Below are 26,014 nucleotides of genomic sequence, written 5' to 3'. Positions count from 1 at the left end.
TTAATTTGACACCTTGCTTCTTTGGACAAGAGTCCAAAGTGCAGCGTAGCGAGTGCAGCGTAGGTTCACATGGTTAATTCCCAGGATGGCGGGACTGTCAATTGCTGCGAGAATGGAGCGGTTGGGCTTTTACACTCTGGAATTTAGAAGGATGAGAGGAGATCTTATTGGAATATATAAGATTATTAAGGGCTTGGACACTCTAGAAACATGTTACCGATGTTGGGGGAGTTCAGAAACAGGGGGCACAGTTTAAGAATAAGGGGTAAGCCATTTAGAACGGAGATGAGGAAACACTTTTATCACACACATTGTTGTGCGTCTGTGGAATTCTCTGCCTCAGAGGGCGGTGGAGGCTGGTTTTCTGGATACTTTCAAGAGAGAGCTAGATAGGGCTCTTAAAGATAGTGGAGTCAGGAGATATGGGGAGGGCAGGAACAGGGTACTGATTGTGGATGATCAGCCATGATCACAATGAATGGCTGTGCTGGCTCGAAGGACCGAAAGGCCCACTCTTCAACCTGTTGTCTATTGACACAAAATGGCTCCAATTACAGCACGTTACCTCATTGGTGGTTGAAATTTTGCATATAATGAAAATGCACAAGGTGTGGCAATGCAAATTCTTACTTTACTTCCTGATCAACCTACTGTAATAATCACCCCTATTTGCCTAGGCAAAAATAAAAAGTGTTCACCAGATCAAATTCTTTCAATGACTCCTGTTGTCTACTTTGTCAGCTTCCATTGAAATTTACAGAATCATGGGCAATGGGCTTCTCTTTCTGGTTCTCTTGTCATCTCTGGTAATCAACAAGTGTCTGTCTATGTACCCTCTACTATATCACCATGGTTCGAAATTAGCGGTTGCCCGGGTGCCAATCGTGACCTAAAGTGCCTAAATGCCATGCCATTTTGCCCAGCTTGGCAAGCAACCGGGACACCTATCGTTTAATTCTGAGCCGGCCCCCCTCTCTATCTCTCTCTCTGTGTCACTCTCCTTCTCCGCCCGCCATCCGTGTCCGGGTCTCGGGTCTCCGCTCGCTCCACATCCGCCGGCACGGCCGGCTGCCTTACACATGCGCACTGCCGCGGCCTACACATCGTCGCCCTGCCCATGCGCATAACCACAGCCAGCACATCATCGGCTGTGGTTGTGCACATGTGCAGCCCTGGCGTCGGCCATTTCCTCCCTCCTTTTGCATTGTGGGAGACCTGGCCCGCCATTGCTGTTGGTCCCCGCCTCGCCGCGACCGCTGAAAACCAACGCAGAATCACTCCCTGGAGCTGGAGTAACTCCCTGGAGTAACCTTGCTTCTTGGTTTCCTGGTCCTCCAAAAATATTCCAAATGGAATTTAAACAGGGGTAGACCCACCACCACCAAACTCCAAACTCAGAAAAATAACAGCCTATTGCACTTTATATGTTTATTTATTGTGTATGTATATAGAAACATAGGTGAAATATCATGGAACAATGACTGTTTTAAAGAACCTGATAAAATAACTTTAATATCAGCATTAATGATGACCCAAACGTCTGGTGTTTTCCAGATAGCAAAGCTTAGCTATTGCTCGCTACTCATAATCATCAATAGAAACATAGAAAATAGGTGCAGGAGGAGGCCATTCGGGCCTTCGAGCCAGCACCGCCATTCATTGTGATCATGTCTGATCATCCCCTATCAATAACCCGTGCCTGCCTTTTCCCCATATCCCTTGACTCCACTAGCCCCTAGAGCTCTATCTAACTCTCTCTTAAATCCATCCAGTGACTTGGCCTCCACTGCCCATTGTGGCAGGGAATTCCATAAATTCACAACTCTCTGGGTGAAAAAGTTTTTTCTCACCTCAGTCTTAAATGACCTCCCCTTTATTCTAAGACTGTGGCCCCTGGTTCTGGACTCACCCAACATTGGGAACATTTTTCCTGCATCTAGCTTGTCTAGTCTTTTATAATTTTATATGTTTCTATAAGATCCCCCTCATCCTTCTAAACTCCAGTGAATACTCATTTCAATCTTTCCTCATATGGCAGTCCCGCCATCCCAGGGATCAATCTCGTGAACCTACGCTGCACTGCCTCAATCACAAGGATGTCCTTCCTCAAATTAAGAGACCAAAACTGTACACAATACTCCAGATGTGGTCTCACCAGAGCCCTATACAACTGCAGAAGAACCTCTTTACTCCTATACTGAAATCCTCTTGTTATGAAGGCCAACATTCCATTAGCTTTCTTCACTGTCTGCTGTACCTGTAAACCAACTTTCAGTGACCGATGTACAAGGACACCCAGGTCTCGCTGCACCTACCCCTTACCTAACCTAACCCCATTGAGATAATAATCTGTCCCCTTGTTTTTGCTGCCAAAGTGAATAACCTCACATTTATCTGTATTATACTGCATCTGCCACGCATCTACCCACTCACTCAACCTGTCCAGGTCACCCTGCAACCTCCTAACATCCTCTTCACAGTTCACACTGCCACCCAGCTTCGTGTCATCCGCAAACTTGCTAGTGTTGCTCCTAATTCCCTCTTCCAAATCATGAATATATATGGTAAACAGTTGCGGCCCCAACACCGAGCCTTGCGGCACTCCACTCGCCACTGCCTGCCATTGTGAAAAGGACCCGTTCCGTCCTACTCTTTGCTACCAGTCTGCCAACCAATTTTCTATCCATGTCAACACCCTACCCCCAATACCATGTGCTCTAATTTTAGTCACCAGTCTCCCGTGCAGGACCTTATCAAAGGCTTTCTGAAAATCTAGATATACTGCATCCACTGGCACCCCTTCAACCATTTTACTTGTCACATCCTCAAAAAATTCCAGAAGGTTAGTCAAGCATGATTTCCCTTTCATAAATCCATGTTGATTGAACTAATCCTTTTACTGCTATCCAATTATTACCTCTTTAATAATTGACTCCAGCATCTTTCCCACCACCGAAGTCAGGCTAACTGGTCTGTAATTTCCCGTTTTCTCTCTCGCTCCTTTCTTGAAAAGTGGGATAACATTAGCTATCCTCCAATCCACAGGAACTGATCCTATGGTATATAGACACACTGAACTTTTATCTCCTGTTCTGTATTATGTTTACATATTCTGTTGTGCTGCAGCAAGCAAGAATTTCATTGTCCTATCTGGGACACATGACAATAAAACTCTCTTGACTCTTGCCTTGGACTTAAGCAAAAAATAATTCTTGGGAAATAAGAGCTACCTTAACATTAGTTGCATCTGGTCGGGTAACTGGTAGCGTGAAGACTATTCCATGCTTTAATTGTGCGGGGGAACTCCATGGAGCAGCCAGCATCTCTGGATAGAAGAAATTGGGTGACTTTTCGGGTAGACCCATCTTTAGATTTCCTCTGGTTTTAGTGTTATTAGTTTAATTTAAAGATACAGCGTGGAAACAGGCCCTTCGGCCCACCGAGTCCACTCCGACCACCAATCACCTGTACACTAGTTCTATCCCACACATCAGCGACGTAAGTCAAGAGTATATAAATCTAAATATAAATCTATCCATCCATCCATATAAAGGGTCTGAAAAGGGTTCCTGCACACCTTTGGAATGTGGAAGGAAACAAGAGCACCGGAGAAAACCCAAGCGATCAAAGGGAAAAGGAGCAAACTCTATACAGACAGTTCCCATATTCGGGATCAATTCCGGGTCTCTGGCAATTTTAGGCAGCAGCTTTATGGCCAATGTACTGTCCCATAGTCTTGAACTGAATTAAAACATAACAGTAGCTGTAAAGGGGGACATAGCGTCACTTAGAGATTTAAGACTGAAAATGGATAGTTTCTTTTTTTTTAGTAACCAAAGTTATCAACGTATAATTTTTTGTGTGTTGGAAAATAAAATATAGTGGCACAGATATAGTGAATGAGTAGACAAAAATGCTGAGGCAACATCTATGGAGTGAAGGAAATGGGTGACGTTTCGGGTCGAGACCCTTCTTCAGACTGATGTGAGGGGATGGGGGGTGTGGGGGGGTGGGGGCGGGAAGAAGAAAGGACGAGGCGGAGACAGTGGGCTGAGGGAGCGCTGGGAAGCGGAGGAGAAAGCAGGGACTACCTGAAATTTGAGGTTAATGTTTATACCGCTGGGGTGTAAACTGCCCAAGCCAAATATGAGGTGCAGGTGAAGCTCTGCTGCACCTGGAAAGGCTGCTTGGGCCCTTGAATGGAGTCAAGGGGGGAGGGAAAGCGACAAGTGTAGCATTTCCTGCAGTTGTAAGGGAAAGTGCCAGGAGAGGTGGTGGTTTGGGTGGGAAGGGATGAATTGACCAGGGAGTTACGGAGGGAGGGGTCTCTGCAGAAAGCTGACAGGGGAGGAGATGGGAAGATGTGGCCAGTGTTGGGATCCCGTTGGTAGGCAAAGCTGGAGAAAATCAGCGGGTGAGGCAGCATCTATGGAGTGAAGGAATAGGCAACATTTCGGGTCGAGACCCTTCTTCAGACTGATGTCGGGGGGGGGGGGGGGGGGGGGGGGGCGCGCGCAGAAAAAAGAAAGGAAAGAGGCGGAGACAGTAGGCTGTGGGAGAGCTGGGAATGGGAGGGGAAGGAGGGAGAAAGCAAGGACTACCTGAAATTGGAGAAGCTAATGTTCATACTGCTGGGGTGTAAACTACCCAAGCGAAATATGAGGTGTTGTTCCTCCAATTTGCGGTGGGCCTCACTCTGGCCATGGAGGAGGTCCAGGACAGAAAGGTCGGATTCGAAATGGGAGGGGGAGTTGAAGTGCTGAGCCTCCGGGAGATCAGGTTGGTTATTGCGAACTGAGTGGAGGTGTTGTGCGAAGCGATCGCCAAGCCTGCACTTGGTTTCACCGAGGTTGATCATACGCAGAATAATCCAACCAGATTTTTGTTTGGAAGTGGAAAGAAATAATAGAAATTGCATTCATTGCAATGTGTAAAAAGAGATGTGATACAGTATTGTAATTTTGCTGCTTGTCATTGTGGTATATATCATGTCATGATTGGTGAATATGTTTAGTTTACAACTTTATTTGAAGCAGAAATAATATGTGAATGCTTCATTGACCATAATTCCGACTGGTAACTATGCACTTCGTCCGAGCACATTATCGCAGTTGTGTCATGCAAGCCGTCTTAAATGACCACCTAAACTGCCATTTGGCAACCTAAAAAGCTGCCTAAGTTGCACGGCTAGCAAAAGAGAAAAAAAGTTAAGTGAGAGCCCTGATACTCAGTTAGCCCCTCAATGACAATATCTGTAAAATTATGCTGTAGATGTTGACTGACAACACAGAGTTACCATCACCACCATCTCATTCAAACCCTGCATAATCTAAATCACTTCTTGCTTGACAACCAAAGTTGAATGAAAATGAAATTCCTCCAACTAAAAACCTGTTATCTCCATTATAAATCCAATTCACTGGACTGTGACTTCATGCCTTGGTATCACAGCTCAACCAGACAGCTCACATTCCTGATGTTCCACTTGTGAGAACAAATATTGCACCATGATCACCTTTCTCTATTGCCATTTCTGCAGCATTGCCAGACTCTGATCCTACGTCAGCACATCCACTGTTGAAATTCAATCTTGAATTTCAATGCAGTCTCCCCGTCCTCTATAAAATTGGGTAAATGCAAAACTGCTCTCCACATGCTAGGCCACACCATCACAACATTCATTTGGCTCCCAATTACACAACAGCTCAATGTTGTGCGATTGGATCTGGGGGTCCTTGTTCGTCAGTCAATGAAAGTAAGCATGTAGGTACAGCAGGCAGTGAAGAAAGCGAATGGCAATGTTGGCCTTCATAACAAGAGGAGTTGAGTATAGGAGCAAAGAGGTCCTTCTTCAGTTGTATAGGGCCCTAGTGAGACCACACCTGGAATATTGTGTGCAGTTTTGGTCCCCTGATTTGAGGAAGGACATTATTGCTATTGAGGGAGTGCAGCATAGGTTTAAAAGGTTAATTCCTGAGATGGCGGGACTGTCATATGCTGAGAGAATGGAACGGCTGGGCTTGTATACTCTGGAGTTTAGAAGGATGAGAGGGAATCTTATTGAAACATATAAGATTATTAAAGGGGCTGGCCCACTTGGGCGACCTAATTGGCAAGTTTAGAAGAGTTTGAAAAAATGACATGTTGAAGACCTCCTTCGACTATGTAGAAGACCTCCTTCGACCTCTTTCGACTATGTTGAAGACCAGCTTCGACTATCTTTGGGGAAATTGGACACCGAATAGCAGAGAGTGAAGACGACCTCCGTCGACCTCCCTTCAACTATGATGAAGACTTTCTACGACTACCTTCGACTACCCTCGATTACCTACGTCTAACATGCCGACCTACTACGACTAAACCTACGAGTAAAAACAGTATCGATTTTTTCCATGGCTACCTTTTTTTACTAGCAGGCATTTTTTAACATATTGAAAAAAACGCCGCGACCTAGCTGAGGCCTCGAACACACCGAGACCACTTTCGAGCATGAAGGAGAGTTACGAGGACCTCCTACGACCTCGTGTCGACTATGCTGCGAGTTTGAGTCGAGGGCAAACTCGCCAATTAGGTCGCCCAAGTGGGACATGCCCTTAAGGGTTTGGACACTCTAGAGGCAGGAAACATGTTACCGATGTTCGGGGAATCCAGAACCAGGGGCCACAGTTTAAGAATAAGGGGTAAGCCATTTAGAACGGAGATGAGGAAACACCTTTTCACCCAGAGAGTTGTGAGTCTGGAATTCGCTGCCTCAGAGGGCGGTGGAGGCAGGTTCTCTAGATACTTTCAAGGGAGAACTAGATAGGGCTCTTAAAGATAGCGGAGTCAGGGGATATGGGGAGAAGGCAGGAACGGGGTACTGATTGGGGATGATCAGCCATGATCACATTGAATGGCGGTGCTGGCTCGAAGGGCCGTATGACCTACCACTGCACCTATTGTCTATTGTTAAAATTCTTATCCTGGCTTTCAAATTCCCCTGTGCCCTCCCCTTTCTATTTGAGTAACCACCTCCAACTCAACAATTCTTCAACTCAATTGAACTGTTCACATTGTGACCTCTTTTGGAAGTGAGAATTCGTTGCAAGGACAGTTTAAATCAATTAAAAACTGCACTCCAAGATAAATCTACCTCATAATCAATTATTTCTAAACAACAGTGGATAATTTCTATTCCTTCCTCTAGCCTCACAATTCACAACTCTTCAATCTTTTTGTCTCACACCTTCTATCTTTCAATGTCTGCCATTTACCCAACTATCTTCCTATCAAAAAATCCACCTCTCCTGCATAAACCTATCACCTGCCAGGCTTTGTTTTGCCTCTCATCTCTTCCAGCTTTGTTCTCCCCAGTCATGGTGGCACAATGGTAGAGTTGCTGCCTTACAGCGAATGCAGCGCCGGAGACCCGGGTTCAATCCCGATTATGGGTGCTGTCTACACGGAGTTTGTACGTTCTCACCGTGATCTGCGTGTGTTTTCTTATAGAGGAAATGGAACAGTCGGAAATGCTGTCTAGTGGTAAAACCGAGTCTCACCTGCTTTCTCAGATGGACATTGATTAATTGAGAGATACACCTTGGAAACAGTCCCTTCAGAACACAGTCCATGCCGACCATTGATCACCCATTCACACAAATTCTCTGTTTCTCATCCAATCTCTACACTCTAAAATCAATTTACGGAGAACAGTTAACCTACAAACCTGTACGTCATTGGGATTTGGGAGGAAACTAGAACACATGGAAGAAAACCACACGGTCACAGGGAGAACATGCAATCTCCATGCTCAAATCTGGGCCACTGGAACTATAAGGCAGAGGCTCTACCAGCTATGCAACAGTGCTTCCCTTAAATATTTCAAAGAAAAGCAAAGGAATTATTCCCCATGACTAAGAAGGTAATCAAAAATGCTGGAGAAACTCAGTGGGTGAGGCAGCATCTATGGAACGAAGGAATAGGTAACGTTTCAGGTCGAGACCCTTCTTCAGACCTAAAGAAGGATCTCGACCCAAAACGTCACCTATTCCTTCACTCCATAGATGCTGCCTCACCCGCTGAGGTCCTCCAGCATTTTTGTCTACTTTCGATTTTTCCAGCAGCTGCAGTTCTTCTTAAACATTCCCCATGACTAGGTCATTAATGACCCCTCAGTCAACATTACCAACTCAGATTACTCGTTCAGTACAATCCTGTTTGTAGAATTTATGACACTCTCCTGACCTTCAATATTTCTTAATATCTAGGTGATATCAAGATAAAAATATCTTTCAGCCTTTGATCTTTTTCTCCTTCCATCACCAAAATGCAAAAGTAGTAACAACCCTCTCATGGAACATGTATTCAGATAATTATCAATTGTTTTCCCTAATCCAAAACATTATTCACTCATAAGATCATAAGTGATAGGAGCAGAATTAGGTCAATCATAGAAACATGGAAAATAGGTGCAGGAGTAGGCCATTTGGCCCTTCGAGCCAGCACCGCCATTTAATATGACCATGGATGATCATCCAAAATCAATACCCCGTTCCTGCTTTTTCCCCATTTCCCTTGATTCCTTTAGCCCTAAGAGTTAAATCTCTCTTGAAAACATCCCGTGAATTGGCCTCCACTGCCTTCTGTGGCAGAGAATGCCCATCAAGTCTATTCTGCCATTCAATCATGGCAGGTATATCTCTCCCTCTTAACCTCATTCTCCTGCCTTCTCCCCATAACCTCTGACACCCAGACTAATCAAGAATCTATCTCTGCCTTAAAAATATCCACTGACTTGGCCTCCACAGCCTTCTGTGGCAAAGAATTCCACAGATTCACCACTCTCTGCCTAAAGAAATTCCTCCACATCTCCTTCCCAAAAGAACGTCCTTTAATTCTGAGGCTATGACCTCTAGTCCCAGACTCTCCCACTAGTGGAAACATCCTCTCCACATCCACTCTATCTAAGCCTTTCACTATTCTGTACATTTCAATGAGGTCCCCCCCCCCCCCTCATTCTTCTAAACTCCAGTGAGTATAGCCCCAGTGCTGTCAAACGTTCATCATATGTTAACCTACTCATTCCTGGGATCATTCTTGTAAACCTCCTCTGGACCCTCTCCAGAACCAGCACATCCTTCCTCAGATGTGGTGCCCAAAATTGCTCACAATATTCCAATTGCTGCCTGACCAGCACCTTATAGAGCCTCAGCATTTCGTCACTGTTTTTGTATACAAGGCGTTCGCTTTCTTTACTACCGATTCGACTTGCAGATTAACTTTTTGGGAATCCTGCACCATCACTCCCAAGTCCCTTTGCACCTCCAAATTCTGGATTTGCTCCCCATTTAGAAAATAGTCTAAGCCTTTATTCCTACTACGAAAATGCATGACTCCACACTTTGCTGCACTATATTTAATCTGCCACTTCTCTGCCCACTCTCCCAACCTGTCCAAATCCTTCTCCAGAGTCCCTGCTTTCTCTACACTACCTGTCTCTCCACCTATTTCCATATCATCCGCAAACTTTGCCACAAAGCCTTCAATCCCCAAATCCAAATCATTAATATACAATGTGAAGAGCAGCGGCTCCAGCACCGAGCTCTGCGGAACTCCACTAGTCACTGATAGCCAACCAGAAAACACCCCCTTTATTGTCATTCTTTGCCTTCTGTCATCCAGCCAATCTGCTTTGATACTGCCCTTTGATACCATGGGCTCCCATCTTCCTTAGCAGACTCCCGTGTGGCACCTTATCAAAGGCTTTCTGAAAATCAAAGTAAACAACATCTACTGATGCTCCTTTGTCTGTCCTGCTATTTACTTCTTCAAATAATTCCAATAAATTTGTCAGGCTAGACCTCCCCTTCACAAAGCCATGCTGACCGGCTTATTTTATCGTCAACTCCTAAGTACTCCGTAACCTCATCCTTTATAATGGATTCTAAAATCGTACCATACACCAAAGTCAGACTAATCGGCCTATAGTTCCCACTATTCTGCTTTGCTCCCTACTTGTGCAGCGGGGTAATATTGGCAATTTTCCAATCATCTGGTACACACTCCTGACTCTAGTGATTCTTGAAATATCACTATCAATGCCTCCACAATCTCTAAAGCCACCTCTTTCAGAACCCTAGGGTGCAGTCCATCCTCTCCAGGTAACTTAACCACCTTCAGCCCTTTCAGCTTCTCAAGCACCTCTCCCACTCTCTGGATACTTTTGTTTTATTAAGCAACTTAAATTAATTTGCTGTTGTGACTGACTTGGCCGTGCATCCAAATTATTAGTGATTATGCACATGAATCTTTATTTTATATTGATGTTTAAATATCTTTTCCACGCACTTGTATTCAATCCACAAATTGAAGCAGATATACTCCTTTAGTTAGGTTTCAGCATGTTTATCCATATGTTCAGGTTCAATCCCCTGTCTGGAAAGTTATAATTTTCTAGCTATTTAGGTCCACACAATTCAATGCCATTGTATAAAGCAATACTTGTTAATTATAACTCTTAACATTTACCCCAGCTTCTGTTCTTTATATAACCAAAATAACTATGATCTATGTTATCCCTGGAAATAAATTCTTCATCACCCTCTGTTTACACTCTTCCTTCAATTTGGAAGCCAGATATGTACAAACAACCAAAGCCTAACCAGTGATTCAAATATTTTCTATAATCCCTTGATATCTGTACTAATAGTCTTCACATCAGACAAAGATTATGTACCGAGGTACAGTGAAAATTTTTTTTTGCATACAACTCAGCAAATTATTATTATACACAAGCACAATCCTAGATTATTTTACAAAGTGTATAGGAATAGTCCATTGAGACAATATACAAGAGTCGCCAGGTTTTGGCGACATTTTCAAAGTCCAAATTGCTTTAAGTGCAGCTGGACGTAAAGGCCCGTTGTCTAGTTTACCTAGGAAAGACACAAAGAGCTGGAGTAACTCAACAGGTCAGAAGAACATCCCTGGAGATCATGGATAGATGACGTTTTAGGTCGGGACCAGTCTTCAAACTGTCATATTCATATTGTCACTATTCATTCTTTCCAAAATACACCACTATGCACTTGTTAATTTTAAATCTCATGCCATTTATTTGCCTTATTCGCCAGTATCGATGTCCTGAAATCTGTAGCAAACCTCCTCCCTGTTAACTGCATTTGAGTTGCAGAGAGGCTCAGTGTATAAATATACATTGAATAGATTTACTTGGGGGAATATCTCTGACTAGCTGTTCAATTCGATCAAACCACAAAAGTGGCAAATCCTGTAAATTCCAAATGTGTGATACCCAGACTTATCCAGATACCCAGAGAAATTTGTCCTATACCCAGAGAAACTTATCCTATACCCAGAGAAATTTGATGTTCATCAGGTTTTTGTTTTAAACAAATAAAACATCAGGATTGAGCAAAGCCAAGAAAAAATAAATCAGAGGTTGAAATGCAACTGCTTTCTGATGGACATTTTTGACACTTTCATTCAAAAAGAACCACAGACAAATTTAAAGATGGATTATTGATAACTCAATCCTGGTAATCCCACAGAGATCAGTTTAACCCCGTCGTCACTCCCACATTACTCTCTATTCCAGGCTTCTTTGCAGCTGCCGTTTTATGGCGCCCACTGGGATGGCACACATCTGAATGTGGGCATTGCCTATATGCCCTTTGTACTACATTTTAATTGACTGATTGAAAGATACACTACGGAAACTGATCCTTCGGCCCACCTAGGCCACACCGAACACCCTAGTTTTATGTTATCACACCTTCTTATCCACTCACTACACACAGAGGCTAGTTAACCTGCATGTCTTTAGCATTGGGGGGGGGGGGGGGATGGGAGCACCGGATGAAACCCACGCGGTCACAGAGAACGTGTAAACTCCGCACAGACAGTACCTGAGATCAGGATCGAACCCTAGCGCTGTGAGGCAGCAGCTCTACCAGCTGCGCCACTGTGGTATTTAAAAACAGGAAGAGAATAATTAAGGGAAGCGTGCAGGTTAAAATGATATAATGTGAGGTCTAACGAGGCAGCAAAAATTACGGCCAATCATGAATATGGGTGAACATTATGCTGAAATGTCCAGTCACAAAAACAGCCAACAGATTTAAGTTATGAGAATACCAACATAATTCAACAGATTCGAGATGAATTCACAAGACAGGCCAAGGCTTCAATAAAATTAAAATGATAAATACATTTACATGAAAACGTTAAGAGCCTCCCACAATGATCTCCACCGGGGCCTCACGATTCTTCACCAAGTCCTGCCATGCTTTCTTCCCGCAGTCACTATATTTAGTAATAAATATAAAACGATCAAATGCAACTTTTTTTTGCACGGCTCTAAATTCTTACTACGCAGCTTTAATGCAAAGATAAATTTAAAATGAAAACTGCTTTATAATAAACCTTGTTTTTTTGCATTGTAAACCCTCTCAACCCTCATTACGTGAATCTTTAAAGTGACACTGACTATAGGCCTGTGTACAAACCACAGCAAAGCGCATGAATCGGTCTAACTTACTTCGGTATCGGCTCGATTTCCTTCTGATATGAGAACTGCAATGGGAGGTTTGTGTGTGGTGGTGGTGGTTGGGGGGGGGGGGGGGGAGAGGTAATGGAATTAAACAAAAAAAAAGTCCACCCCCGCTACTACCGGCTCCTGGAGCCGTTTATATGCAAAACACTTTTTATGTCCTTCCTACCATCATCTCTGCATGCTGCTTACTGCAAACCGGCAGAGGCGGCAGCAGTGAGAGGCTCTGGGTTGGGAGGAGGGGGGAGTAAGGTTGCGAAGGATTCATTGGTGTCTTGTGCAGCGAACCGATTGCAATCTGGGTCAGTGTTGCATCGATCTCGTTGACACTGGGCGGTGCGACCCTGGAATGGAGCCCCGGAATGGTTGATTGACAGCCGTGGTCTGGGTTCGGCTGGCTCACTGTGGCGACGGACATAGAGGTTGGGCTTGTTTCCCTTTAATAGCTGCGGTCCATTTGCTCTCTGATTCTGCTACGGGCCTGAGCAAATATCCTATAGCAAGCCTGAGAGTGTGTGTAGGTTTATTTTTTAATTGATAGCTGCACGTTTACGGAGCTGGTGTGTATGGAACGGGAGTTACATTTGCAACAAAGGAACTTTTTTTCCTTAACATTTGTGCCTTAAAGAGGAAAAAGAAAACTGCACTTCAAACCTCACCTGAGACATTTTGTGTTGTTTGTAGCTGGGACTGCCTTTTATCCGTGGTTTAAAGCCTGGAAAAATAACCTGAATTGAATTGGGAAAGTGTTTTGATTTTAAAATGAGTTTGAACGACCATTCAATGCAAGCTCTGTCCTGGAGGAAGCTCTACCTAAGCAGGGCAAAACTCAAAGCTTCCAGCAGAACGTCAGCTTTACTGTCTGGTTTCGCCATGGTAAGTTTCTACAACCGCAGAACGATTGAATAATTCACTGAGTTGTTATGTCAATTTACCACCATGTGTTCCCAGTGTTATTTTAACATTTATTATCTGTTCCCTTTTTATTATAAACGACCAACCACCAAAATATTATTTCGTGGCGTGTGTTTTGTAGATTGACCGGTTATAAATAGCGATGGACGCTCTGCTAATAATGTTACAAATTAACATGGTCGCACTTGTTTTGCGTTGAGTGCAGTCCGTGAATGATTCCCGCGCACGAGTCTTAAAGTTCATTTTATTGCATTGTAAATGTCTGTAAATTTACTGTCTTCAAACTGGAAATATATGCAACGCAAAAGTGCGACTCAGTTACACAAGAGGAGGGAAAGTGAAAGGTGGAATCAAATAATGGCATCAGCAACATTTAACTTTTCATTTCTAATACGCTGTATTATTATTTGTAGGATAATTTTTAAAAACAATTCGAACATGCAGTTTTGCTGAATTGCTTTTCTTTGTAAACCTTCACGCGTTCCCTCCAGGAAAAAACCCTGCAGTACTGCAGTATATTTCCGCGTGTATACATGCCTTTTTTAAACGGCTGTTCTAATCAAATGCTAAATATATTTTCAAAGGCACAACATTTATTTCAACTTTTGCTTTTCAACTCGATCGTTGAAATGAAAGTTTTTTTTAATTTTTCATTGCGTATTTTAATTGGAGCGTTTTACAGAAGTCGTTTTCATAGAATGTCAACCACTAACAATCTACGAGGGGAGAAGAGGCTTTTATTGTATTTTGTTTTCGGAGGATTATTCTGCAAGTTGGACACAATACATTACAGATGTTCGCATTAGAACTATTTGTTCCAGTGCAAAATTTCCCATTTATACATTTTTATATAATTTGTGTCAAAGAATACATGACAAATAAAATTCTAGGCCTTTTTTTTTTACACCTTGAACAGATGTGCATATCTTTGTGGTGTAGAATTCTAACCCAGCGCCTCTATTTCCTACACCGTTCACCCATCGCGCTCTAAAGTTAATTGTGTCACGTTTCTATGGATAATACAAGCCTATTGGTACAAGTGAATATACCTTTCATCAACGAGTGTTTTTAAGGTTATTAACCATGTTGTGGATCATTTAAAGATAGTGAAAATTGGTACCTGGTTGCGTCCTACTTCATTAAATCTAAACTTTCAGTAACCTACTGTTAAAATGATTTAAAATTATTTATTTAAAATATTTTTGGGTGCAATTAGTAAGAGGAGAGGAATTTGAAGCTGACATTTTGGGTGTGTGATCATCCAACAGAAGTCAAAGTTGTTGACTTGAAATATTAACTCTTTCAGTTACTAATGTTGTAGGAGCTGTTAAAAAAATATCCCTTTTTAGTTTCAAATGTTAAGTAACTGCAGTATTATATCTTTTTGTAAATTTGGATTTAGCTAATCTGGATATAACTTCATGCTAATAATTAAGTTAGTTTTAGAGAAAAAAGCATTGAAATGGGGCTCACTGAGCCCACGCTCGCCCATTCACAGTAGTTCAATGTTATCCCACTTTCTCACCCGCACCCTACACACAAAGGGCAATTTACAGAGGCCCTGCACTCGCACATCTTTGGGGTGTGGGAGGAAACCAGATCATCCGCAGGAAATGCACACAGTCACAGGGAGAATGTGTCATCTCTGCACAGGCCCAAGGTCAGGATCAAACCCTGGGTCTATGGTGCTTTGAGGCAGCAGTTGTGCCACTGTGATGTCCAGATGTTCATGGTTCTAAAGATCAAAACTTACTTTCATACACTAAAACAAAATATATAATGCAAAAAGTAATGATTTGCATCCATATTTAGCAGTATTCTTTAATCTCCTCCAGACACTAGACAATACGTAGGAAGGAAGATAGATGCAAAATGCTGGAGTAACTCAGCGGGACAGGCTGAAGAAGGGTCTCTACTTGAAACGTCACCCATTCCATCTCTCTAGAGATGCTGCCTGTCCCGCTGAGTTTCTCCAGCATTTTGTGTCTATACTAGACTTGGTCCTGCAGGTTGCTAAAGATTTAATGATGCTTGGTATTCTGTAATTCCTGTAACTAAATAGAGAAAGTTTGAGCTTCAAATTTTATCTTAATTCTATTCATAATTTTAATTAGATTGTTAGGAAATTTATCAAACCTATTTGTACTTAATACTCTGATTTTAAATGGTCACCACCAAAAAGATAAACTTGACTGAAGTTAAAATAGTGCGGTAGTTTCCTCCTCTCAAATTGTTTTCTTTCATTTCGGAAAGACTGCCTTCATTTTAATGCCTGTTGTGTACTTGGATAATTTTAAATTGGTTAGCAGCCAAAGGAGTACTTTAGAAGTGTGTTCACTGTGTGTAATGGAGGAAATGAGGCAGGCAACAAGGTTGTAAGCAGAAATTGAGCATGGAAAAGGAGGCAATGTCCCACCCCCTTCCCGGACAGCAGCCTGAAGAAGGGTCTTAACCCGAAATGTCACCCATTCCTTCTCTCCAGAGATGCTGCCTGACCCGCTGAGTTACTCCTGCATTTTGTGTCTACTTTTGAACATGGTGCTGGAAATCTGCATGTAAAAACAACGTGCTGGAAATATTTGTCAAGTTAGGTTGCATGCGTGGAGGGCAAAAACGAGTAACATTTAAGTTATTTTGAATTTTTATCAGTAGAAATAATGGACAGACTCTTTTTTGTTATGAACATTGTATTGACCAGAAGATAGGAGATATTGACCAGGAGATTCTTTAATATAGTGCCCTGAAATCTTTGGTATTCACGAAAGGACCAGATGGGCCTTGATTTAATATCTTGCTCGATAATGCAGAACGTCCTCTATTGTATTGGAGAATCAACTAAGAGTTTTGTACTCTGGTTTTGAATCGACTCGGATGAAAGCAACCAACTAAACCATGAGACAGAATTTTAGGGGGTTTTTTGGTCCAGAAATAGTACAGAAACTTTTCACCGCCAAGTTTGCTGGGACATCATTAAGTACAAAGGACTTGCTGTAAAAATTATCCACTACCCAAAGATCTCTACTTTTTGTTAATGCCTATAGGTGTAGTTTTAACATGAGATGGGCATCATTTAAAGGAGATGTGCAGGACAAGTTTTGTTTTTCACAGAGAAAGGTGGAGGTCTGGAACGTGTTGCCAAAGGTGGTGGTGGTGGAGACAGATATGATAGTGGTATTTCACAGATTTTTAGATCAGCACATGGTAAAGAAGGGACATGGATCACGTTCAAGCAGAGGACATTAGTTTTACCTTTTTTTTTAAAGGAAACGCGCAATGCTGGAGTAACTCAGCGGGTCAGGCAGATCGGGACCCTTCTTCAGATCTGATCCGAAACATAACCTAGCCAAGTGCTCCAGAGATGCTGCCTAACCGCTGAGTTACTCCAGCACTTTGTCTTTTAATTTTATAAACCAGCATCTGTAGTTCCATGTGTCTCCCATCAACCTATCATCATGTTACGCAAAGACATTGTGGGCCGACAGGGCTGTTCCTCTGCCTAATTTCCGTCTCCATCTTTGTGTTATCCCTTCTTTTACTCCTGCAGTCGTTGGACGGGTGGGGATAGTCATTCTTCAGTGTTTCTGTACTATCAGTCATGCAGAGTGTACCTTGTTGATTATTTATATAACCAACATACTCTGTGACCTGCCTTACCGGCACCTTTTCCCCCTAGACCCTATGGCAGGTAATTCTATTCCCCCTCTTTCTACCATCAACACGTCAATCCTCTGACATCTGCATGTGAGGCTTCTCTTCATGATGACGTTTGTTTGACTTCGCCGCTGCATTTGAAATTGTCCTTTGTGTCGGGCTTTGTGTCCCATGTAGTAAGTGGTTTGTGTGGATGTCTCGTTTGAAGAGCAAGTACGATTAGTTAAATAATCTCTTGTGCACTATTTGATTCAATAGGGAATGCACTGGGAAAGAACATTGTTTCAGCCGAATCCTGGAAACAAATTATTTTTGATTGTCATGGCACCATCTGCTGGTAGAACATCAAATTCTATCAGCATTTGATATTAAATGATGTCTTTTATTTTATTTTAACAAATTTTCATAACCTCTCATTTTCATGGTAGTTTTGATTTTCCATAACTTTTAGGAGTTGTACCGAGTGTTTATTTGAACCACTCAATCTATAAAATACTGAGAAGATTGAAAGCAAATGGCATTTAAGATCGACACAAAGTGCTGGAGTCACGTCTTTACAATGGCACAGTGGTGCATTGGTAGAGTTGGTAGCCTTGCAGTACCAGAGATTCGGGTTAGATTCTGCCAATGGTGCTGTCAGTACGGAGTTTGTACATTATCTCTATGACTGCGTGGGTTTTCTCCGGATACTCTGGTTTCCTCCCACACTCCAAAAATGTACAGGTTTGTAGGTTAGTCGGCTTCGGTAAAAATTGTAGATTATCCTTGGAATGTAGGATAGTGCTAGTGAACTGGGTGATTGCTGGTCAGCGCGAACTTGGCAAAGACGTGGGCCAAAAAACCTGTTTCCACGCTGTATCTCAAGTCTAAACTCAATGAGTCCCGCAGCAACCCTGGAGAAAAAGGATACGTGATGTTTCGGGTCGGAACCCATCTTCAGGCAAATTATATTTGTATTTATACCTAAATCTTTTCAAAAATCTTAAAACACAAGCAGTTTTGGGGAAGGAAAAATCATAACAAGTTAATCTTTCAAGTATAGTCTTGATTTGTTTTTTTTTAATAGCTTACTTGACGCCAGGACTCCGTCAAAATGACATTTCCTGTCCACCACACCCATTTTTTAATCAAATAGCATAACAGGACACGATTTGACCAATCGTATCTGCTCTTCAAATGAAACTTCTGAAACTCGTGTGAATTGGTTCGTTTTCTCGAGCATAAATTTGGTCTGAGAAAAAAAAAATTCTCCTTTCTGCCAATTAAGCCCAAACTGAAATTTGGGTTTAGGTTGCAAGAATGCTCTCTGAATAACTAACATTTTAGTTTCAATCAATAACTTCCAATTTAGTTTTCTGTAAAGCAAGTTACTTTAAGGAATTTTCTTTTCTGAGCTTTGGTCTGGTACAATAGTAATTGGAATAAAGTCTGGGAAGGTGAATTTTATGATCCTTATTTGATGAAAAGAGCACAGAAGAGTAGGGAAATGGGGCGTGGGAGTTGGTGCCAACAGGAAAGACACAATAGTTGAGTGCATGCTTAAATGTTGGATTTTAAATGGAAATGGCTTGCAATTATGCAACCAGAGTTTCCTGGTGGGGGAATGCAAAAGTCAGATTATTGTTGGGCAAGAGATCAAAGAAAGATGTGGCAAGCAGTGGTAGAGCTGCTACCTCAGTGCAAGAGACCTGGGTTTGATCCCGACTACGGGTGCTATCTGTGTGGAATTTGCGCTTCCTCCCTGTGACCACGTGGGTTTCCTCCCACATGTCAAAGACGTGCAGATTTGCAGGTTAATTGGCCTCTGTAAATTGTCATTTGTGCGTAGGATGGGATAGCAAAGAAACTGGTGTACGGGTGATTGATGGTCAGCATGAACTCAGTGGGCCAAAGGGCCTGTTTCCAGTCTGTATCTCTCTTAAACTCTAGACTCTATAAACATATAGATAATGACATGTGAGCTACATTTATCATAATAATAGTAATCAAGGGACAACAATGCTGAACGTAGAACTGTACAGCGCAGTAACATGTCCTTCGGCCCACAATTTCTGCTGAACATGATGACAAGATAAACTCACCTTTTCTGTCTGCATGTGATCCATATCCCTCCATTCCCTGCATAACCATGTAAATTGTAGGATGGAAAACAGAATCAGAGAACAGATTATGCCTTGGTTCCATTTGTTCCCATTCTACCAGGAGTCTTTGTATTAGAGCAGAATTGTGGTCAATTTCCCAACCAGTGTTTAATTAGACGTACATGTTATGTCCTGATAAGTAGGCGTGTCACAGGGAGCCGTTTGCATGGCGAGAGTGTCCCGGGGAGCCGCGTGGGCCCGATCCACCCGCTGAACAAGCGCACCGCTGCTGCCGACCGGTACGCGGCGATGGGAGCCTCGGCGTCAGCAGGAGCCTCGACGGCAACGGGAGCTTCGGTGGTGGTGGTGGGGCCTCGGCGACAACGGAGCACTGGCAGCGGGCACCTTGGTGACGGGGGAGGGGGAGACAATGGGGACCTGGCGTGGGGGATCCATCGTGAGGGACGGTGGGAGAATAAAGAGGGACCTGGTGTGTGGGGGGGGGGGGAAGAGCATTGTTGTTTTAGAATAAGTCTATGTTTATTTGTTTGTTGTTCATTCTGGTTTAGGTGCCGTGCACATGGCACCCAGCCAACAGTGGCTTGTCTTTTTTTTTTCACTTTTAATTTCAAGTTTTTGTGTACCTTGTGTGTTGTGACTGATGGCAGACCAATTTCCCTCCAGGGATGAATAAAGTTTATCGTATTGTATTTTGTGATATGTGGTAGTCGGAAAGTTATTTACTGAGGTTTTTTTTTTTCTAACACAAAATAAACTAATGTTCAAGCTGGCTTGAGCATCTGACCAAAGTAGCAAGCCGTTGTTTGTGAGGTACGAGTGTATTTGTGTCAAAGTGCATTTTGTAAGCAAGGACTTTTCTCGCCTTGTGTTTCTTGACACATGCGCAGATTACATGGCAAAATCTTGATACAGACCGCCTAGTAGAAATGTTATCTTCTCACCCCCTGTAAAATGGGCCTTGTGGAAGAAGCATGATAAAAACAAGGAAACAAATTAAACTCCCTTAAGATATCTCAAAGCCTTGATCACAATCAGTTCAAATTTCCGCTGTTGAAGATAAAATTACAGAAAAATTATATGCTGCAGATCAGTGGAACTTCCTCGTACAGTGGTATATTTCAGAATCTTGATTCTTGCCCTTCACCTCTCCATGACATTTTCTGGCTTCTGCCACCACAATTTTGCTCTAATATTTGTCCCAACACAGTAACTTTCCTTATTTTTACCTAGTCTTGTTCCCCCTTTGAGATTTGTTTTTCTTTCTTGTACTTCCCTGCCCATGGCAACTTCTCTAAAGCCTTTGTCTACGTTACCTCCCTCAATGATTCAAAAGCTCTCTGATAATCTTCTCCATTCACTTGCTTTTAGAAACATCCAACACCTTGTGTTCCACCACAGTTATTGCACTTCCTGCTATGAGCACCACGTGGCTGTTGCCTGTGCTGCTTAAAATATGCATTGCTTTTATTTCTGAGGCTACTCAAAATCTTCCAAACCCACAACCTCCAAGAATGAGGACAACAGGAGCATATTGTTGGGGATTATTTGGGGGTTATAAATTTACGTGAAAGTAGCACTCTTTAATTCTAAACAAGAACCTGTCTTCATAATATATTGCAATGTACATTGAAAGCAATAATCACAAAAAGCTGGAGTAACTCAGTGGGTCAGACAGCATCTCTGGAGAAAAGTAATAGGTGATGTTTCGGGTCAAGACCCTTTCTCAGAACCTTTGGTTTAAACCAGCATCGGCAGTTCTTTCCTATGCATTTCAAATGCAGTAATCAGTTTGAAATTAAAAGGACAGCTTTGCAAACAGACAGGCTATCATTGAAAATGTCAGACGCAAGGAACTACAGATGCAGGTTTACAAAAAAAGATACAAAGTGCTGGAGAAACTCAACAGGTCGGGAAGCATCCATGGAGAACAAGGATAGGTGATGTTTCAGGTTGGGGCCCTTCTTCAGACCTAAAAAGTCGCTTATCCATTGAATCTGAAGAATAGTCCCGGCGCTGGGATGGCTGCCTGACCCGCTTTGTTACTCCAGCACTAAGTTCATAAGACATAGGAATTAATTGGGCCATTTGGCCCATCGAGACTGCTCCACCATTCGATCATGACTGATCTATTTTTCCCTTGCAACCCCATTCTCCTGTCTTTTCTCTATAACGTTTGACACCCTTACTAATCAAGAATCTGTCGATCTCTGCTTTAAAAATACCCAATTAACTTTTCCTCTACTGCTGTCTGTGGCAATGAATTCTACAGATTCACCACACTCTGGCTAAAGAGTACTTTGTGTCTTTCATTGGGTGCACATCCAACCAGAAATCTTCCAACTTGAGTTATTTCACACCTTTGTGATAGAGATGGAGGTAACATCCAGACCAGGCTTATTTGTCACTTGACACATCAAGCATGTTCATGGGTATATTTGTCTATCTGTCAATAATTGGGATATTTCTACACTCGAGAGTCAGCCCTCATAACACTAATTTTGGGCATCTGGATTCCCTTTTCTCAGAAGCTTTTATCCATTCGAATTACTGTGTCCCGGCGAAGATGTTTGACCATTCAGATATGCCTTGTAACCTAGAGTGCATCCTATTGTAAATATATGATTCTGCAAAGTTATTTGTCTGCACTCAATGTTAAAGTTTAAATTATTATAGCCAGCGAAACTGTAGTTAATTGTTTATTGTTATCTTTGAGTTTAAAATTTATATAAACTGTATGTACTTTTAGTTTTGGAGATTCTACCAAGAAGGTCTCCAAGAGGCTTTCTCAAACAGTCCTTACCCATGTCTCTCACTGGACTGTCTTGGAAATATACATCCCCACTCACCAGCACTGGCTGTATCTTCACAAAGCTTCTCCGTGTCACAACGGCTGGTAAGGCGGATGAAGGCTGCAGCAGAAAAGGGCCCCGATCGTCTTGGACACCATACCACTGGATCCTGGCCCGGATCTGTCAAGAACCGTGTGGTGGCTGTCTGTGCACCAGTATCCCACGTTAAACAAAGTCGCACACAGGCGTCCTCCCAAAAGAGACAGTCGTACTCGTTTCGAGTGAACGCTGATGACGATCATCATCTTCACAAAGATTGCAGTGGTTCACAAAGGAAGCTCACACATTCTTCTTGGGGCTAATTATAGATAAACACAGAGGAAGGAATAAATAATCCAATGGGAATGAAATCATTACTCAAAATAATGTCCCCTAAAGCATTGGTGTTTTTGTTTTGTAGTCTAATTACATCTGGCAGTGGATAACATTGTGAAGATGGGGCAGCCTTTTGTTACTCAAGATACTTGCTTTAACCAATTGCAAAATAAGTCGGTGCGGTACACTCACAACCAAATGATTGCTTTTAAGTTGATAAAACTGCATAATATTTTCCGTTTGACCCATATCCCTCTAAATTTTTTGTGAACTTCCTTTTACTTGTATAGAAATGTGAGCTGTAAGGAGAATGTGCGTGGCAATTTTTTTAAATGCAGAGTTGTGATTGCTTGGAATGTGGTGCCAGTGGTGGAGACAGATATAATAGTGGCTTTTAGATAGGCCCATGAATATGCAGGGAACAGAGGGATATGGATCATGTGCAGGCAAAGGAAATCAAGAAATGGCATTGAGTTCAGCACATACATTGTGGGCTGAAGGGCTTGTTCCTGTGCTATGTTCTTTGATATTGGGGGGGAGATCAAACACTGAACTGATCTAGAGTTTGATATGTTGTTTGGGTCTCAGTTTGTTAATGCAACTATACTTTGGTGGGGAAATAACAGTTCTGGGTTAATATCTAATTATCCTTGACTTTCATTAACCTTTGCCGTGAGTCTATTCCTGAATTGTACTGATAAATTGCAAGTGGCTATTGAATCTGATCTCTTCCAAAGAACACATCCATTTTATCCCCTTTTTTTTGATGCCCCAGTATTTTTCTTATTGCCATTCATCTATTTACTCTATCTAAATTCTCCATAATTCTTAACACTCGTATCATATCCTTTTAAAGAAGAGATCTGTGTTGGTGTGTACGCAATTGGATGTGACTATGATGCTGTTTGTATTCAAGTAGTTGAAGTACTGCATAGTCATTTGCTGTTGCAGATTCACTAGTTACAACAAAGGTATTAAACTCCAGAGATAAACAAATAGTGAAAGAAGTGCAGATGAATAAAAGACCGTGCAATTCCATGAACAATTATAAAGATTGAAGTATTTCACCCGTTTGGTTGGAGGAATAAGAACATAGATGTATACAGCACAGGAAGAGGCTCTTCAGCCCACTTGTCTGTACTGGACATAAATGCCAAAGATAAACAAACCTCGTCTGCCTATATATGATCGATACGTCTCCATTCCCTGCTCATTCGCATGCCTATCCAAAAGCTTTTTAAGCACCACAACGAGACGTTTTAGTTAAGGATTATTATGCAATACTCAGTAAAGAATTGTGAATGCGACTGTAAAATTTGGATTTTTATAAGTGATGTGCGAAGCCTAGAGAAAATCAAGTTGTACAGCACAGAAACACACCCAGATCTGTTCACAACTATTATTTCATGTACTGCAGGATTCATTCCAAATAATTGTGTTCTTTTTTCTTTGTAGGTCGCCATGGTGGAAGTGCAGCTTGAACCTGAACATAATTACCCACCAGGTCTTTTGATTGCTTTCAGTGCCTGCACAACTGTGCTTGTTGCAGTTCACCTTTTTGCTCTCATGATAAGCACTTGCATCCTTCCGAACATCGAGGCCGTCAGCAACGTCCATAATCTCAATTCTGTCCATGAGTCGCCCCACGAGCGTATGCACAAGCACATTGAACTTGCGTGGGCCTTCTCCACCGTTATCGGGACCTTTCTTTTCCTTGCCGAAGTCGTACTGCTGTGTTGGGTTAAGTTTCTTCCGTTAAAGAGGAATCCTGTGGATTCAGACAGTAATTCTACATCAATATCACCTGGAAAAGCAGCAGCTATTACCTCCACGGTCATTATGGTACCTTCTGGAATAATCTTTATCCTTTTTGCAGTTCACTTCTATCGGTCGTTGGTGAGCCACAAAACTGAGCGAGTGGAAAGAGAATTGGATGTACTTGTGCAATTGCAGGATCAGCTGGACAGAGGGGACACATTGCATCCTACTGGTTCTCACTTTGCATAGGATTAGTTGTACACTCTTGGAAGAATAGCCTTATGACTAGTTTACAGTACTCAGTGTGTGAGATGACGAAACTGTTGTACAATCAGTCTACAGGAGCTGTCTAATCCTCAATGCCACTCTTGGATATGTTGGGACAATAACCAGTGAAGTAAAAACTACTTTTTCCCCTCATTTTTAAATTTAAATTAAAATGACAATGTGCATGCATTTACTTGGATTTGTACAGATTTTAATTGGATTGTTGAAACTTTCATTATTAAAGAGATGGGTTGTATGTGTGTTCTATGGAGTGTCTTGATAACCATAAGGTGATTTAATATAATACACTGGTTTCATCATTTATAAAGCCTTGATTTATAGGATATGAAGTGACATTCAAGCAACGGATGTCATTTGTGGTTAACCTGTGATTGAATTGTGAGGGAATTTGTACTTTGTCAGAAACAAATAATTGACAATTTACATTGTGTGACAAAGTGTCTCTTGACTGTTTGTCTAAGAACTACTTTCTTTATCCAAACAAATGTCTGTCCCTATTCCCTGTGTAAAGTACAGTGCCAGCCCTCTTTTTGAGAGATGCAAGTTGCCCCTTTTGAACACAACATACTAAATCAGACTGCTTTATTTCATCCCATTGCTCTCCCTTTTATTGCCAATTACCTTAAATCTGTGCCACATATCACCAACTATCCTGTTGGTGTAAGGTGCATTCTCTGTGAAGCCTTAAATATTTTTCATTTCCTCATCTTCACCATGGATGTCCAGTCACTCTACACCTCCATCCCCCACCAAGAGGGTCTTAAAGCCTTCCCTTCCTCGACCGCAGAACCAACCAATCCCCGTCTACTGATACTCTCCTCCGCCTAACGGAGTTGGTCCTTACCCTTAACAACTTCCCGTTTGACTCCTCCCATTTCCTCCAAATACAAGGCGTAGCTATGGGCACGCGCATGGGGCCCAAGCTATGCCTGCCTCTTTGTAGGGTACGTCGAACAATCCTTGTTTGAGGAGTACCATGGCCCTATCCCCGAACCCTATCTCTACTACATCGACGACTGCATTTGTGCTACCTCCTGCACCCACACAGAACTCACTGACTTCATCCATTTCACCACTAATTTCCATCTGGCACTCAAATGCACCTGGACCATTTCCGACATTTCCCTACCATTTTTAGACCTCCCTATCTCCATCGCAGGTGATATGACCGACATCCACTATAAACCCATTGATTCCCATGGCTATCTGGACTACACTTATTCCCACCCTGCTTCCTGCAAGGACTCCATTCCCTGCTCCCAATTCCTCCGTCTATGCCGCATCTGCAACCAGGATGAGGTGTTCCACACCAGGGCATCGGAGATGTCCTAATTCTTCAGGGAACGGGGGTTCCCCTCTTCTACTATAGAGAGGCTCTCACCAGGGTCTCTTCTATACCCCGCAACTCTGCTTTCACTCCCCATCCCCCCCAACTCCACTCGTAACAAGGGCAGAGTCCCCCTTGTCCTCACCTTCCACCCTACCAGCCGTCACATACAACAAATAATCCTCTGACATTTTCGCCACATCCAATGGGATCCCACCACTGGCCACATCTTCCCATTTCCTCCCGTCTGCTTTCCGCAGAG

The 26,014-nt window shown here is 42.5% G+C and overlaps 2 protein-coding genes across 9 annotated transcripts in view; one reads left to right on the top strand and one right to left on the bottom strand.

Moving 5' to 3' along the window:
* LOC129709402 (lysine-specific demethylase 2B) overlaps positions 1-12,661 on the bottom strand; it is a 190,384-nt gene extending 177,723 nt beyond the window's left edge. The window contains exons 1-2 of one of the 6 annotated variants that reach the window (XM_055655739.1): positions 12,536-12,625; positions 12,207-12,300 (exon numbers count right to left, since the gene is read on the bottom strand). The gene's annotated coding sequence lies outside the window, so the exon portion shown is untranslated. Of the gene's footprint in view, positions 1-12,206; positions 12,301-12,535 lie in introns of all 6 variants that reach the window. The other 5 variants (XM_055655740.1, XM_055655737.1, XM_055655738.1 and 2 more) reach the window with 5 other exon arrangements.
* Positions 1-24,660, top strand: part of LOC129709405 (calcium release-activated calcium channel protein 1-like) — a 32,758-nt gene extending 8,098 nt beyond the window's left edge. Inside the window, exons 1-2 of one of the 3 annotated variants that reach the window (XM_055655750.1) lie at positions 12,816-12,969; positions 23,835-24,660. In XM_055655750.1, coding sequence (XP_055511725.1) covers positions 23,841-24,386 — 546 coding nt within the window. In that variant the 5' untranslated portion in view covers positions 12,816-12,969; positions 23,835-23,840 and the 3' untranslated portion in view covers positions 24,387-24,660. The other 2 variants (XM_055655749.1, XM_055655751.1) reach the window with 2 other exon arrangements.
* Positions 24,661-26,014: the final 1,354 nt, after the last annotated feature.

This window comes from Leucoraja erinacea, chromosome 25 (genome assembly GCF_028641065.1).
Source record: "Leucoraja erinacea ecotype New England chromosome 25, Leri_hhj_1, whole genome shotgun sequence".
Taxonomy (NCBI): Eukaryota; Metazoa; Chordata; class Chondrichthyes; order Rajiformes; family Rajidae; genus Leucoraja; species Leucoraja erinaceus.
Note: the sequence above shows the minus strand (reverse complement) of the source record. Positions and strands in the feature narration are given on the sequence as shown.